Source organism: Anguilla anguilla, chromosome 15 (genome assembly GCF_013347855.1).
Source record: "Anguilla anguilla isolate fAngAng1 chromosome 15, fAngAng1.pri, whole genome shotgun sequence".
NCBI lineage: Eukaryota > Metazoa > Chordata > Actinopteri > Anguilliformes > Anguillidae > Anguilla > Anguilla anguilla.
Window position 1 is genome coordinate 23,168,524 of NC_049215.1, and position 18,122 is coordinate 23,186,645.

The 18,122-nt window shown below is 46.7% G+C and overlaps 1 protein-coding gene across 1 annotated transcript in view; it reads left to right on the forward strand.

Annotated features, from left to right (window-relative positions):
* tmeff2a (transmembrane protein with EGF-like and two follistatin-like domains 2a) overlaps positions 1-18,122 on the forward strand; it is an 83,680-nt gene that overhangs the window by 62,357 nt on the left and 3,201 nt on the right. Inside the window, exons 5-9 of the mRNA XM_035394245.1 lie at positions 3,106-3,202; positions 9,575-9,723; positions 11,401-11,460; positions 14,186-14,312; positions 16,788-16,946. Coding sequence (XP_035250136.1) covers positions 3,106-3,202; positions 9,575-9,723; positions 11,401-11,460; positions 14,186-14,312; positions 16,788-16,946 — 592 coding nt within the window. The remainder of the gene's footprint in view (positions 1-3,105; positions 3,203-9,574; positions 9,724-11,400; positions 11,461-14,185; positions 14,313-16,787; positions 16,947-18,122) is intronic.

Genomic DNA, 18,122 nt, shown 5'->3' on the forward strand with positions numbered 1-18,122 from the left:
CTAAACAGGAACACAAGCTGAATCTCAATAAGGTCACAGCTAGTCTCTATATAAATGCGCAACAACACTAAGGACGCAACAAGACTAAATATGGCATGACAACAAATTTACAACTAAAATCTGAAAATAAGCAAAAGCACTTGAAAATACAGAAAGTCACAGCCCAATGAATTTAATAATAGCTGATTTATGATAGCTATAGACATGGCATACCTAAACAGCTGGCAAGCACAGCTAATGCAATTTACTGACTACAGCTAGTTAGACAGCTAGACTTCTAGCCTGCTAGCTAGCTAATAACCAGCAAAGAGGCCATAAGCCATCTTTTTACTGAAATAGCTAGCGAATGACGTATATGACCAGGCCTCTGTGCTAACTGAATGAAATAGTGTACAGTGAACCCATCATAACAGAGGGAAGTACCACTGCAGCAGAGCAGCTGGGGAAGATTAAAGATGTCGCGCATCTTTCTCTGCATTCTACTGTAATATGGATCCTCCTACTGAGACAAATGACACATCCAACAAAACATTTTATGAGGTTCTCATGAATTAACCATCGAGCAAAACATTATTAAACATAACATTGTTAGCAGTTCCTGCCCTAAAATTGTCTTATTTTAACTCATCCCTTATAGGAGAATTTATTGCTGATGCCTCCATAACAGCTCAGTTTTTATAGTTTTATAGTGTTAAGCGATGTTTCATGAGGGTGCATTTGTACTGGGTGCGTGTTGCCCAAGTCCTGGATCCATGTGGAACGGATGTCCTTTCAGTGAACCATTCACTGCACTTTGAGGATTTGACGATGTGGAGCATGTCCCTCTGACGGCCCCTTAAACCTCAGGAGTCTGGAGGACTTTGATCTCCACTGTGGAATGTCACAAGATCCCCGAGTAATCTCCCTTTTCATAGCCTTCATAACCATTATCCTCAAAAAAATCAATCACCTGTTAAGGGATCAGGGTTTTTCCAGGGGTTTTCTCCTATTTTGCTTCCCTTAAGCAAATTCCCCACTGTGAATAGCTGTGAGACAATCTGTATATAAATGCTGCTGTACAAAATAACTTAATTTATTGATTTACTGATGGAATAGGACTGGATATTTTCAACTAAAACAGGATGCGGTAGATAAGAATAAAATCTGAAACACAACAGCCGCACAATGCAATAAAAAAAATGGAACAAGGACATTAGGCTGTGCTAGGCATGTGCTAGGCTGTTATCCACAGTGACCCATATGTAACAACATTGTACAAACAAAGGCTGGGAATTCAACAAAAGGAGAACATTCAACTCCGCTCACCCCACTAAGCAGAAGGCCAAGGCTGACAGATATGTAATTTCCTCAAGAATCAGCACCGGTCCTTCATGCCTTGAAGCTCAAACTATCCACAGAATAATTACTGCATTCTCATTTGGTTATTTATCAGGACATAAAAACAACTCAAAATCAGACATGGCACAAAGTCGCAAGCCAGCGGAGGCACCATGTGAGGGAGCCCTTCATAAGAAACATTTCGTAAAGCTTGCGAGCACATTTCTTTACATTTCTGAAGAAAGCTCTTCCCTCATTCACTGACACAGTAGCCTAATCTCCTAAACTCAGCAGAAGATCCTTCACCAGGATGCCGGCGGGCCATTACAGAAATCATGGTAATAAAGTAATGGATTTCTCTGCAGTCTCCACAGGGATTTGGTCCTGCGAGAGAGGGAGATTAGGAGAGGAGAACTCAGCTGGAAACGATTTGCATGTTCAAGGACTGTTCCCCGGCTCAAAAGCAGGACTGTTGAGTTATCAGGGCTTCATGGATGTAGGATGCGTGCGTGAGGCTGCATCTCAGGCTTTGTTTATGAAGTGCCCAAAGATATTTTAAATCTCAGTTCTGCCGTTTCATTCAACAGAAAAACCCAGGAGAGTCTGACTCGGAGCACAAATCAAAGACGGGAATTTATTTCAAGGGACGGGTTTATGAATTACCACTGTAAGATAAACCGGCTGGTGTACGGCGTTCACACACATTTTTCTCACAGCGTGTGTTTTATAAACAGAGAGGGTTGGCAAATTATAAGTCATCCCAAATTTATAAAGCACCCACCAGATCACGCAACAGCAATTCCTTGCAGCGGCATTTCCTAGCGCCACTGCTGGGGACAAAACTTCTGCCTGACTGACAGCCCTATGCAGAATCTTTGTAAAGCCCTTTCTACTGAAGTACAGTACATTTCACTTGCAGTTAATAATTGCTGGCACTGAATGAAAAGAAGGCAGCTCGCTGACTAAAGAAAGGAAATTCACCCATCAGACTACTCGGAGCTTAATATGATGCAAATCTGAAAAGCAATAAACACGTAATCAAATGCTGTTCAGAACACACACACAGAGATAAAGTCCTCCAGCGCCCCGTCTGTGACCTTTCTGCCGTCTAGCCTGCAGGAAGCAGACGAGAGGACTGCGGGAGGAACAGACACCCAGGCATCACAAAGGCCTCTCCACGGCGGCCATTTTGCAGTGACTGTGCTGCAGGGCAGGGAGCCGGAGGAAACTGCCGAGTCACGGCGATATGGGTCGGGCGCGGCGTCGCTCCATCGCGCACCTCGCGGGAGCCCCTGCCAATCACAGTCCGGACCGCCAGCCCCTGAGTTTGTAAAGTTTTACGGCGACAGCGCCACGCGGGGGAAACGCAGAGCCGAGAAGGAGATGATGAGCAGAGCTCACTCCGGGATATTCCCCCGTGAAGCAGCGCCATCGATCGGCCCTGCTGCTGCATGAAGCTCGCCGCAATTAAGCCGGAGACGGCGTGTCACGCGACGGAAAACACAACGCCGATTCCGCCTTCTGGGACGAACGGGACACCTGTGCTGTCCCATTGGTCAGATCACTCTGATGTGGGGAGGTGCGGGGGGGGGGGATGTGCCTGCGTCTCCATGACAGCGAGTAAAATTCCCTCTGCCTGGCTGGGTAGCAATGGTGCCAAGAAATGTTTGCTTGTGTGTGCGTGTGTCTGTGTGCTTCTTTTACTCTCTGTTGTGATAAGTAATAGCCTCTCTCTCTCTCTCTCTCTGTCTCCTCCCACTTCTCTCCCTCCTTCTCTTGTGCCCATAGGTGGTGAGGGTTCTGCTGAGACCAGCCAGAAGGAGACGTCCACCTGTGACATCTGCCAGTTTGGAGCAGAGTGTGACGAGGATGCGGAGGATGTATGGTGAGAGACTCTGGGCGGGGCAGGGGTATGGCAGCGGTCCAGCTAGGGCGGGGCACAGGGGGAAGAGTCACTACTTCTACCCCTACAGGAAACAATAACCAAACAGATGCTGAGGCACAGTCACTCTGCCGTGCTCCAGCTAACAACATCAGGAGCTTCTTGTGATGCCTCCGTTCTTGTTTTAAAGTGGCAGACAAACAAATGACCCCACCCCACCTCGCTCAGCGCTCACACGCAGACCGCCTCAGATATTTTTGCACCAGAAAAGCTCTCCCTGTTTTTCGTATTTCGATTTTCACCGCACCGGTTGACACACAAATTCAGATCCCTAAAAGGCTTCGCCCCCCCTCCTCCTTTATTTGCTGGCCTGAAATGTTAATTGAATTGGGCCCAGATCCCCCGGTTCGGTGCTGAGTCAGTCGGGAGAGATGATAGATTGCGGCGCGCGGGCGCGAGGCTCGGGGACGATGACGCGACGGCGGGCGAGAGGGAGCAGCCGCGGCAATTCCATCTTTATTTAATAGAGTCCCGAGCAGATGGATTAATGCCACAAGACCGAAGGCAGGCAATTACTATTCAAATTGGTTAGCGGAGGCAAAAGCCTCCCCTCCCGCCTAATGCACTGTGCACAGCTGCAAGATGTCCAGGAGAAAGGGGTGAGGGGAGTCATTTGCAGGCCAGACCAGTGGACCAGAGTGGGGAGGGGGGGGGTTTCAGACAGTACCACGTGAGGTTTATGACCACACAGCAAGGCAGTCGGTCAGTGGCAATTTCAGACGTGTGAAAAAGAACCAGGCACTTTTATAGACACCTTTCTGCAATCTGGCCTGGCATCTGGGTGGTCATTTAGGGGGCCTGAGTTATCTATGCTTCATACTTGTATTTTATAGAGCACAAGAGGTGTGTTTGCGTGTTTCTGTGTGCTTGTGAAGGTGCATTCGCATTTGCTGAACCTGTTTTGTGTTTTGGAGGGTGGGGTGTACATAGGGTCCTGAGCAAGCCTCGCTCTTTGCATCCTGAGTTTCCTTCACTCGCCTGTTTGGAGGGACTTTGCTGGAATATAAGGCAGGGGTTAAAAAATCGATAGCGCGTTCAGATATAATGACTCTCCTGATTGTGAATGCAGGCACTTTCGCCTGGTGCCTTGCACAGCATCACGCACTGGGATGGGGGGTTGGCGGGAGGGCTCTGGTCACTGCCCTGGGGGCATTTTGCATGCAGGGCAGGCGCAGGTGATTAGGAGGGGTGCTGGGGTCATGATTGTCTGTGCGATTGCGAGGATGGAGGAGGAGAACCCAGCAAGCGCCCAAAAGCACAATCGATACCCCACCCACAGCTCGACGGAGACATTACACCAATAATGGCAGCAGGGATGACGGGCCCTGCAGTTGAAGAAGGATCACCATAGTGGGGTTTTTCTCATTAAATCGTCTTTAGATTAGGCTGGTTTCACCTCCACATGGGGACAGTTTCTCAATGGCCCCTCTGGTCTGGTCCTTATGGCTCTTTTGTTCTGCTGGCCATGGAAATGATCACATGACCAGCTGATTACATGAGCCATGTATGATAATAATGCACGATAGTGAAGGGGACTGTGACTTTGTGCAAGCTGCTAACAAGCTGGTAATTGTGACTCTCTCCATTCTGCAGTGAAAGGGATTGTGACTCTGTACCACAGTAAATTGGACTGTAACTCTGTGTCACAATTAATGGGACTGAATATACAATAGCAAATAGGATTGTAACTCAAACTCAGTGAATTGCACTGTGACTGCAGCAAAATATATGGGACTGTGACTTCACCACAATTAAAGGGACTGTGATTGTACAACTGTCTGTGACTGTACTACAGCGAATGGGACTGGAACTCTACTGTAGTGAATGGGACTGGAACTCTACTGTACAGAATGGAACTGTAACTACTGTACTGAATGGGACTGGAACTCTACTGTACAGAATGGAAATGTAACTACTGCAGTGAATGGGACTGGAACTCTACTGTACAGAATGTAAATGTAACTGCTGCAGTGAATGGGACTGGAACGCTACTGTAGTATAAGGGACTGTAACTCTACTGTAGTGAATGGGACTGGAACTCTACTGTAGTGAATGGGACTGGAACTCTGCTGTAGTGTAAGGGACTGTAACTCTTCTGTAGTATAAGGGATTGTAACTCTACTGTAGTGAATGGGACTGGAACTCTGCTGTAGTGTAAGGGACTGCAACTGTACTGTAGTATAAGGGACTGTAACTCTACTGCAGTGATTGGGACTGGAATTCTACTGTAGTGAATGGGACTTGAACTCTACTGTAGTTAATGGGACTGGAACTGTATTGTATTGAATGGGACTGGAACTCTACTGTAGTGTAAGGAACTGGAACTCTACTGTAGTGAATGGGACTGGAACTCTGCTGTAGTGTAAGGGACTGTAACTCTACTGCAGTGAATGGGCTCTGCTTTTGTTTGTGTTGTGGAGAGTGATTAGGTAGCGTGTGCAGGGGAGACACTCAGGAAGCGCTGCAGGCCATCAGCAATTTTAAAGTTTAAATAAATAAACAGGAAGAGACCACATGACCAAGACAGATCAATATGGCACATCCTGCTCAGAGGTTCCACACACACACACACACACACACACACACACACACACATACGCACGCGCACACCCACACACACACACACACGCACACACCCACACACAAATATCACGCACACACATGCACGCACACACACACCCCCACACACACGCATACACACACACAATACACGCACACACACATAAACACACGTGCAGGTGCACACACAGACACTTGTACAACACACACACACACACACACACACAAACACAGACATGAATATTTCATTCAATTCCACATTAAAAATGACAATTATGCAAAGTGATTCAGTATTCATATGGGATGATGGTGTCCCGTTGTGTTTTTATAGTAAGCATAAGTACATAAGGAAGAGTCTAACACTTTGTGTATGGATTTATGTATAATGCACCTCTTCCATATGGGCATGCTTTAGTTCCAATAATCAGAGAAACGGAGTAATATCTCATGAGTCATTACGCAAACCAGCCATCTGCAGTCTGCACAGTACAAGCCTGTACATGACCCAGCCTACCTAAAATTAAAGCCAACAATTACCATCGATGTGTGCATACTCAGAGCACACACTCACACGTGCAGGCAGAGGTTAATGAATAGTACATTAATCACGTTAGCGCGTAGATGCAGCGGGCGGTACGAGCGGGGGCTGGGCAGGGTGCGGGGTGGGTAGGTGCAGTTCCCTCCCCCCTCTGTCTGGCAGCTAGTACTCTGCCGCCTCCCGCCGCCCTTCCTGCCGCCCTCGGGCTGCGTGGGGAGAAGTGTCCTGACTGAGGTGCCAACCCCAGCAAAGCTTCTGTGCCAAAGCTGTGCGCTCCATCTGACGGGCAGCGGTCCCCGGCGCTGGCTAACGCTAACGCCGTTTTAATCACCTCAGCAGCGCGCCTGGCCCGCACGTCCCTGCTGGCTGATCTGGAACAGAGCGCGAGAAGGGGAGGAGGCATGGGGTACACTGGGATACATGAGGCGTGTGTGTGTGTGTGTGTGTGTGTGTGTGTGTACGCGTGCGTGTGTGTGTAAGCTTGTCTCCTCTCCTGTCAGGCCAGTGGAGCCTGGCTCAGTGTACCCCAGTCTGTGTTAGTGCTGCTGTGCTGAAGTGTCGTGTTGCAGTAATGTACAGGGCGGGAGAATGTGAGAAGCCCCATTAAAAATGCATGGACTTCAGACACATTATCTTTTATGTACACCAATGGGCAGCCACTTGGGAGAACAAGCTTCTTAATGCATTTTTGCACTTCTGTCTCGATCGTTTGTGTGTGCATGGGTGTTTCTGTATCTGGTCTTTGTATTTGTCTTTGTGCACACATGGAAGTGTGTGACTGCGTGTGTGTGTGTGTGTGTGTGTGTGCACACGTCTGTTTGCGTGTCTGCGTGTGTGTGTGTGTGCGTGGGGGGGGTGCTTGCATATAAGTAACTGTGTGTGTATGTGTGTGTTGGGGGTGACATGCATATAAGTGTGTGTGCGTGTGTATGTGTATATGTCTGTGTGTATCAGAAGGGTGCTTGCATAGAAGTAAGCATGTGTGTGTGTGTGTGTGTGTGTGTGTGTGTACGTGCGCTTGTGCGTGTACACGCGCGCGTGTTTGCGTGTTTGCATGTACTTGACTGTGTCTGTGGGTGTGTGTTTGCGCTCTCTGATTTCTCCTGGGTTTTCCGTCCTCCCGGTGAACTATCTGCAGCAGCACTTTAGAGCTGACAGAGGCAGCGATCAGGCTAAGTGGAAACAGGCCGATATGGATCTTTCCCGGCCCACGGGAGACGCAGCCAGAGGTGTGTTGTACACTAATGTGATTCTGTCTCCCTGGCCAGATAAGCCTTCAACTTTGGAATCTCTTCTTCTGTTCGGCCTTACCCCGGTCCCTACAGTGCCTGGTCACCCAGCGAAATGAACACCGGTGGTCAGTGTTTGGCCAGCAGGGCACTGCCTTGAGCTGAATCTGAACAGCCTTTAAATCTTTATCTTTGCCAGACTAGAATCGCTTTGCGAGCGTCTCAAGCGCTGATAGGGCTGAACACAACCTCCATTCCTGACCCATCCCTACGTGGGAACTTTTACTGTCAATGAAAAAAGAGAGGTCTGGAGAGACTGATCTTGTTTTCTATGTATTTGCATCTGAGTCGTGTTAAATCTGAACAGCTAGCTTCTGGTTTGAACCCAGTGTCACCGAACCACTCCAGTTATGAGAACAAAACACAGAAAAAAATCAGCTGTGTTAAATCGGCTCTGGTGAAGTCTCATCGAGTACATATATCCATTTCTGGACTTAAATTCTGTTAGATTTGAATTAGCACCTTCCGAGAGTGGCGGTAACGCATAAATGCTCTGTGCTCACTGAACAGTTCTGGTGTCAGCGAGGCCATTGTGGGTAGCTAGCAGTGTATCCTTTAATGCACTTCATGCAAATTCATCCAGAAAAAAAGGGGAAACAGCTCAATATCATCATGAGATATGAGATAAAGCCACAGCTGAGAGAGGCACCAGAATAACAGCAATCACAATTACTGTGATTTTGCCACTGCGTAGACATAGTGTGAGACCAGGAATAGTAATAACTGGAGGGAGGAAACGTATTTGGGTTTCAAGAAATAGCATACGCTCACTTTTGTACCCTATTGGTATACATGCTTACAAGTGCAGACACAAATACACATGCACACGTGCCCAAGCATAACCACACTCAAGCATACTTGAATACAGTACAAACTCACAGACAACACACACACACACACACACAAACACCAAAATACTCAGATATCCTCTTAAGACCAGACAATTAATTTTTGTCCCCTGCAGGGGACCTGAGTCTGTGGTATTAATCTCAAGAGCCATGTATTCTATTCTGCTGAAATCTACAGTATAAGACACATTCAATAAAAATAAAATCAATAATATTTCTTAAACTGTTTTCACTGTAACACATTTTTTGTCATCCAAGACAAGTCAAAATATTAAAATACTTTTTGTTCTGTTGCATCTCAAGAGGGTATGCACACAGATACCGACGTCTTAGACAACTAAATCCAACCTGCCTTGGCATCGCGCCAGCTGCAGTACAGCACAGGGCCGCAGACTGCACGGTGTTGGTACAAACAAATGAATAGATGAACAGGAGGATATGAATTGTCTGCAGCAGAGAGGAAGACAGAGTGGGCTGTAATGAATAGAGGCTGGGAGCAGGCACTCCTGCTCCTGCTCTGAACGTTCATCACATGCCCCTTTCATTCCACCTTTCCAGCGGCTGCAGAGCAAGGCAGCCCAGTATAGCATAGCACTGCTTGGCGCAGCATAGCACAGCTTAGCTTAGCGCAGCATTGCACAGTTTAGCTTAGCACAGCATAGCACTGCTTAGAGTAGCATAGCATTGCTTGGCACAGCTTACCATACTGTAGCATAACATACCTTCGCACAGCATAGCATAGCACATTGTAGTACACCTTAACACAGTGTAGTGCTGCATTGCACAGCGTAGCACAGCTTAGCATACCATAGCATAGTACAGTGTAGTGCCGCATGGTGGATTGAATAGTGCTTTTCATCTCAGGATCTTTCGATACAAAGTACTTCGCATCAAAAGGGGGAACTCACCTCAACCACCACCACTCTGAACCACCCACCCCTCAGTGATGCAGCCATTTTGTACCAAAACTTTCACACACCTCAGACCTCATTAAATTTTGTGACACCACCACCCAACCCCACCGTTGGCTGCCCACTGAGTGTCTCCCCTCTGTCCTCCCCCTCCCCTCCCGCCACCCCAGGTGCGTGTGCAACATCGACTGCTCCCACATCAGCTTCAACCCCGTCTGTGCGTCCGACGGCAAGTCCTACGACAACCCCTGCCAGGTGAAGGAGGCCTCCTGCCAGAAGCAGGAGAGGATCGAGGTCAAGTACCTGGGCCACTGCCAAGGTCAGCTGCCACGCCCGAGCCACCTCCCCACCGCTCCACTGTAGACCTCTTACAGCACCCCACATCTGCTAAAGTCTTCACTATTTATCTTCTCATTTTGAAGAAGAATGTCTACAGATTTTGGGATTCGGAACTTCATTGAAGTGTAATTTGTTGTGCCATTGTATCGCTCCATGTTTGAGCATTGATATTTCTGAATAAATAATTACTTGTTAGGTTTATATAGAGACCTTTTTAATCTAGCTACATAACATATCGTTTTGACAGCATTATTACCTAATATTTTGTTAGAGTACACTGTGGTTCAATATTCTAATTATTATTCTCATCAGTAACGATGGCAATGATGATTATTGTCATTAGGGTAAAAAATTATATTTCAGTTACCCTAACATATATTACACTTGAACATACTTTATGGATATTGTGGTCGCATAGTTTCGTAAGCCCAGTTTCAAATCTCTCCACTCCCGTTCGTTTAGTTTTGGCTTTCGACAAGGGGCACTAAAGCCTAAAACCGTGCAGTACTGCGGATGTGGAACATAACTTATGCTTCAGTCACAGGGTCACCTTTCCCTCATCCCTCCGTCCCTCCCTCTCTCACGGGTGTCAAAGAAGTTCTTACCTTTGTGCCTCTTCCCTTTTTTTTTCCCTTCAGTCTCCCGTCAGGACTGAAAATTAAATGACAGAGCCAGCGCTCATTTTGAATGAACAGAAACCAGGTCACGTTTTTTTGAAAGTGTCTTCATATAGCATGCACTATACCTGCATGAGCATAACATTATTACTTTACAGAGCACAGCGGTACATTGTGATGGCTGATGGCTGAGCAGTATTGTCTGTGTGAAGTAATAATTTAAGCTGAGCAGGTCTTTTTTTTTTCTCCCTGTTACCATGCCACCAGTGTGTGACATGAGGGTTATTGCATCTGTAGACAATTTATGTGCCTATGCTGGTGTTCTTGTATCCTTATTGAATGTACTATTCTGTCTGTATTTAGGAGTCCCTCCTCAATTAACAGGAATAAATATGTGTCTTCATTATGGAGGAACATTTATAAAAACTGTGTTCCACATTTAACAATTATTAGGCTACGTTATAATTAGGGAGCAATGAAAACACGCATGAATGTTCTGGAACATGAATGTTCTGAAAATCAGATTGTGTTCATTGGAGCAGAAGGCAGCTCTTTGTACACACCCAGATTATAGGCTAGGGGGGAGGAGGGGTGACACACAGTTTCACCTCCTGCAGGGAACTGGAGAGGAAACATACAGGAGTTTGACGGGGGGGGGGGGGGGGGGGGGTTGATATCTTTTGCTGTTTGATAAGAGACCAGTCCTCTGTTGGTCTGGTACTTCAATCTTTGGAAACACTACAAGCTGCTGCGATGAATGAGAGAACATTCTGGAAATCTGACACAAGGGAAATCAAATAACAGCCCCAATTTTACTCCTGCCCCCCAACGCCCCCCCTTATCCATCTCCACCATAACCTTCATTAGCCATATCAGCAGCGATTAAGGTGGAGCTCTGTGTAATTCTGCCCAGCAACACACTCTGGTGTGTTTTGGGTCTGTATGGAAGATTGCTTCATTTAACCCGCTCCCCTGTGAGAGGCAGCGATGATTAACTCTGCTCCTTCTCTCTCCCCCCGCCCACGTTCACACACACACAGGTGACATGACCACAGGTGCCAAGCCTGGAGACGGCCACTACCCCAGGAAAGACTACGCAGGTAGGGAGGGGCCTGAGGGTGGGGATGGGGGGCCTGAGAGAGAGAAAGAGAAAGAGAGAGTAGTGAGAAGGAGATGCAGAGAGCCAAAGACAGACAGTGATAGAGAGAGAGAGGATTAAAGACGGAGAGGTAGAGACAGAGCATAATACATCGAGTCAGTCACAAGAAGCATAAGACATGGACAGACAGAGAAAGACAGAAAGAGGGAAAAAGAGAGCAGATGCATAGAGTGGCAGAGAAAAACAGAGAGAGAATGCATGCATGTGTGTGAAAGAGAACAAGATCTTTGACACCTCCTCCATAAACGCTCCAGGCAGTTTTGCCCGGAACAGCATAGTTTTGCTCGCACTGTTGAAGCCAGTCAGCGTTTGCTCATTGTGGTCACATCGGGCGCTTCTACAAGTTAAAAAATGGAAGGGAGAAATAGGATCCATGATGGCTCTCAGCTCTTCAGTAATGCAGGCATGAGTAAGCCTGAAAGGTATAAATTATAGGCAACACTTACTGTGATATTATTATTATTATTATTATTATTATTATTATTATTATTATTATTACTATTATTATTATTATGCCCTTACGGCTTTATAAGGCATGCATAGAGAACTATGTTGAAAGAGCAGGATTAGGGAACTCAAATGTGCCCTTTAGGCACAGCATTTCACATTGCCCATGACATGTTTGCCCGCACATTCCCATACAACCTCTGTGTCAGTGGTCATGAAGCACAACATTTAATTACAACTCCTTCATAAAGTGGTAATGCCGTGCTCATAAAGATGTCGTGGATAATTGAAGTGCACCATAATAATGTCCTCATAATGTGAATTGCATAAATTTCAATCAGCAGTCAGAACACAGAAGCATTTTGTCTACAGTGCATGCTTCATTATTGAAAGGATAGTTCCTTTTTGGAGTTTTTAAAAAAAATGTTATTTCAAATTTAATTTAATTGAGTGCCCAGAACAGCATTTTTATCTTTATTGATTATCTTTATTTAAAGCACAAACTCACAAAGGCCATCATAAAGCTGGAAGGTCATCAGAATTCTCTGTTAATATCTAAAAATCCTTCATCGTACACAAAAACTATCTGGGCCAGTCAAAAACATACAGTAAAACCAAAATATTTTACAAACTCTTAAGGTGTAGTTAGGAAACGTGTATGGCTAGAAAAGCCTGTGGCAGTCATACCTTTCAAATCTCACTATCAAACTAACAGCCAAAAAAACTCCTCAAATAATTACCTCTCAGTTTTGCCTTGGGCTGTAACATACCATCTGCTATCTTAAAAGATAACTCCAGGGGAACTGTAAATTGGATATCTAAGTCTTCTTTAAGCTCCAAGTCACAAACGCTGAGATAGAGAACCTGATTAACAGCATCATACGTGTTTTTTCAGCTCTGTGCTACGCATGTTCACCTGCCCTCTTCAGTAATCCAGACACATTGTGCAGGGCCAGGGAAGGTAACCTTTGTTGTGATTAATTCAGTAAGCCGTGTCCTTTACCATATAGAGTGCGGCCACAGCATTGATTTCTACTGCATGAAGGCTTGTAAAGAAGAACCCTTCCGCTTGCCACCTCTTTAAACTGGTGGTGACATCATGATTACTGTAGCATGAAGTGTACCTCTACCATTCATTTTGGCCCAATTAACTTCCCCCTTGGGCGGAGGGGTTTACGCGAATCAGAGTTTTTCCTCACTCAATTAAGTGCATTGTTACACCTCAGCAGGTCCATATTACTTGAGCCATTTTTATTACATTTTTCCCCTTTCAATATTGTACAATAGCTTGGGATATGACAAACAAGCCTTTTCAAATCCATGAGCTGTGGATACCTAATTCCTGATTAGCTATCGAGGCCTTGGGTGTGAGCCAGTAATGACTCAACTTCACCATGCCTGATATGATGCTGTGTGGATCGCACTGGTTACTAAGCAATGCTGACCAATAATCGCCCAGCAAGGTGCAGCAAATGTCAGGCGTAGGAGAGATTGGCTTCTCTTTCCTCATTAGAGCAAGGCTCATGCAAGCATGGACACACACACACGTTCACATTCCTATATACCGAAACACACATGGTCAAACACGCATAGACACACGCATACATCACACACACACACAGATACACATGTTCCCACATATAAATACACACATGGTCTCTCACACACACACACAAAGTTAGTTGCTCAAATAAATTGAATAAAGTCATACTCTGAATGATCCCCCACCATGCCATATGTATATTTCATATATAAAAAAAAAAAATTCTCACTGCAGTGGGCCTACAGTTTGTATTTGAAACCAGATGGGTACACCTTTAAGAGCTACAGCAGTTCTCAGAGCCATAGCTTTCTCCTTTCCCAGACGGCCCATTGTTGAATGCTCTGAAGAGCCATTACTTGCAATTGACCTGTCTAGAGCAAGAAAGGTCCTAAACTCTTCTCTTAAAGTGTAAACAGAACCACATAAGGGTCTCAAAATGATAAGGACAGCAAAGTAAAAAGTAAGGAAACAAAAATTGCTTTGTAATCGTCTAGAAAACACACGCACAAAAGTCTGGCACTCCCTGGTGTATCTCTCTCTTTTAAATATACCTATCAAGTACAATAAACTGAAAAAGGTGCTATGATGGTGAAATTCTGGTCTTGCTAAATGCAAAAAGACCCACCGGCCTGATTGCCAGCTCACTAAAGCTCTCTCCCTGTTGCCCATCCCACAGAGGAGAAACCAGATAAGATGGGCGAGGTGGCCATCGGCCTCTACATCCCCTGTCCCGAGCACTACAAGAATTACTGCATCCACGGAGAGTGCGAGTATCCCAACAGCCTATCGCCTCCCTCCTGCAGGTAAGGAAGCATGCCCCCACCCCAAAACCCTTCCCTAGCAAGACTAGAATAGACCAAGAAAATGAGCTTATAATCAGTAGGTTCTCAGGTCAGGCCCTCGAGCAGGGTACCAGACTTCAGTGCAGGACCTGATTGACTACATGCAGCAGTTCACGGTTAAGGCAGATACTAATCCAAAGGTTCAGGTAAAGAGGAGAAAGCTTCGTTTCCAGACTTGGAGTATCTGTTAGGTGCAAGATAAGTTAGCTGACGAGCTGAACACCTTAACTTCTTAGAGCATTATTAAATATCATTAAAGATGTTGAATTTGTGATCCTTACATCTGACACAGACTGCTGCATTGAATTGCTCCACTGAACATGCAGCTGTACAAAAACAGATAATACCTGGACTCTAAGCTGCCAGAGTCATTCTGGCTAAGCCAAACACATGAATTATGCAGTTAGCACATCAGCCGTGCTAGTAGTTAGTAGCGCTTAGAGGAAGGGCCTGTAATCCCACGCCGAATGCTGCTCACTGCGCCCTTCGAGCGAGGCATCTTGCCTCAGAATCTCTGTACTAAATGGGCTGCAGAACATGCAGTTCTGTGAGTGCCTCAGGGCTTCTTGGGTAATTGCCTCTAGCTGGTAGATCAATAAATAGCACCTAATAGTGCAAAAACTTCTGGGGCGGCGTCTGCTGCCATTGGGCCGTCTTCCTAGGCTTCCTTTCCTTGTTCTGCTTTACATGCTGCTTTACATTCTCGACCCAAAGCGGTGTTAACGCTGTCTTCCAAGAATTGTGTGCATGAGCTGACGCCAAGTATCCGCCTGCAGTGTCATTTCAGCCTTGCCCAGCCGAAGAAGTCTCTCATGAAGTTTGTGAGGGCAACTGTGGAAAGAATTTGTGGGAAGCTTGTAGTGCACTTATTTGGGAGGGACCAAATAGGTTATTGCCTTCAGTGCAAGTAACAGCCTCTAGGATTCATAATGACACTTCATACCGGCTACAGCTCACAGTCAATGGTCCTATCCCCTTGGAAGGCCTTAGGTCCAGATATTGGCTCTGAACAAGAGGTTCATGATTGCTGGCTTGTTAGCAATGCCCACATGGCTTGGTCAGGAAAGGCTAATGCTAAAACACTCAGGCTGGGTCCTATAGCCTAGACATCTCTCCCTTGAGCTGTGTCATTCACTGACTGACTGAGGGGGAGTCTGGAGTGGAAGGGAACAATTTGGCTTTGTACTGCCAGGGGTCGGGTGAGGTCGGGCAAGGTTTCCTTGTGTGAAAACCATATCGGTTCCTCTCAGAAATGCTCGAGAGGATACCATCTTCAGTGGCTCTCCTGTAGCGCTGCCTGTGGCCACACGCCTGTGGGTGAGAGCGCGTTGCTTCAGGTGTGGTGGTGTTCTTTGTGCCTGGGCAGGTGGCACGGCAGATACCCAGATCAGGGGGAAAAAAAGGGGTTAAAAAAAAAGGAAGCAGGCTCAGGGGTATGCACTTGTGCCCGGAGGAAGGCGGTGGAAAACGTTGGTGGGCGATTAGCCCTGTTCGTACAGCGACTGTGGGAAAGGGACTATTATGTTCACACCCGCCGGCTGTGCCTGCTATTGGCTACAGAGGTCCTGCAGGGGGAGGAGAGGTGCTTTCTGCCAGCTGCTGTTTCCAGGGCAGTGCCATGGGAACAGGGGAAGGTTTTCTGAGAGGGGGCGGGGGGAATGCAGGTGTCTCAGTAACAACTCCCCCTGAGAGTGGGGAAGGATGTGCTGTAGTTAATAACATGGCATTGTTTCATTCATGTCCCCTGCCACGACCCCCCCCACCCCCCGCCCCCCTCCACACACACACACACACACAACACGCACACACACACACACACACAGCTGGGGTGGGTGGCCCGGAGAAACCCGCGCGGTACCTGGCTACGCCACCCAATCGCAGCAGGCATCTCCTGCAGCAGACCTCGTGCTGACAGGATCCTGATGACGGCCCTGCGGTCGGTTGTGACTCACAACCATGATAAGCGACGATCACGGCAGGGGGCTGAAAGCTACGTAATCGCACGTCTCTGTCTTCTCAGTGAGAAGCCATGCCCAAAAGTAACAGCAGATGTTGAGCATTTGGCACAAACACCCCCCCCCCCCCTGCATACAGGCACCCCATTTGGGAGGGGAAGCAAGTTTGGGGGCTGGCCTCTTACCCAAGAGGTTGTAACTTCAAATCCCTAAGAAGTACATTTTCATGATATCTCAGAGCAAGGTACTTAACCTAAGTTGTTACAATGCATATCCAGTTTTATAAATGCCTTAAATGTCAGCTGAGTAAATTGCCCAGGATAAACATGTAATAATAATTTATATTGTGCCTTTCTCAATCTCAAAGTGAAGCGAAGCTCACCTGAGTTATGCACGGTGGCCATTTTGTGGCACGATGTTCATTGCTGTAATGTTTAATGGAGTATGGCTGACTTCGCCTGCGGCTCTCTCTTGTGTGCAGCTGTCACTCTGGGTTCAGTGGGCCGCAGTGTGATACGAAGGAGTACAACGTGCTGTATGTGGTGCCCGGTTCCGGAAAGCTCCGCTACGTCCTCATAGCCTCCATCATTGGCGCTGTACAGGTGGCCATTATCTGTGTGGTGGTGCTCTGTATTACAAGGTGAGTCTGCTCTGTCATCCGCACACACACACTCTATCTGAAGTATAACTAACAGCAATGCAATGTAAATTGTCTGTTGTCGATTCCAAGTGCATTACGTGACCAGCGATGGCTGTGATTTTACAAAAAACCTCATTACTCATAAAGGACATGGCAGTTTCAGACGGCAGGACCCAGAAAGCCTGAGTAGCCGGGAAGAAGCCTTTAAGATCAGAATGCGCTATGCTGGCTTCTCCTCTGCAGCTGCATATCAGCTCTATCAGACAGAGAGAGAGAGTGGAAGAGAGAGAGAGAGAGAATCATTTATAATCTGTTTGGTCATTTCGCAAGGCTCTTGTGTGAGCTTCACAGAGGGCTGCAGTACCCTCACTCTCCCAAAAATTTGCACATGGTTTCCATAGCAACCTGGGATCTGACACCGGGGCTCGGGGGGGTGGGGGGGGGGGGGGGGCTTATGGAATCTGCGCATACTGATTTTTGGGGTAAGTTTTTTTTGTTCTTCCAAAGGGTAAAAGCTCAGGTAAAGCATATTTAATTTCCAAATTTTGTCCTCCAGGGTTTTCCGTTAAGTCTTTTAACAGTAACTGTTTGTACAGACGCTCACATGGTAACTATACCTCTTTGACAAATGGAGTTCTGACATTGAAATGAAAGACTGGTTTCATAAACAATTGCTGCTATGTATTGTTTTATGAACAACATGCCAACATTTAGAACAACCCTCATGGACCTGTATAAACATACACACATATATACATACACACACACGCATGCACGCACGCACACACACACTTGTACACATTCAGAAATATTCCGAAATAATGTCTCTTTTAGACACCCACATACATACATACATAGAAATGAAGAGAGTGATTTGCACGCATATACAAGTGCCCGCAAATACCTACAGATGCTTACAGTATGTACTCAAATGTACAGACACAAGCCCACGCTCACACACACACACACACACACACACACACAGGTAACATGCTGACTGAAAGCTGTTGCTGTGGTGATTGCAGTGGCTTTGCTCAGAAAAGGGACTAGAGGAGACTGAGATGTCCCGGCAGAATAATCAGTGCATCTGCTCTGTACAGGAGACCTTTCGCCAAATGTTAAGTGCCCCCCTGCCGCCCCAGCTGCCCACTACCCCCCCCTGCCTCCCCCCCATTG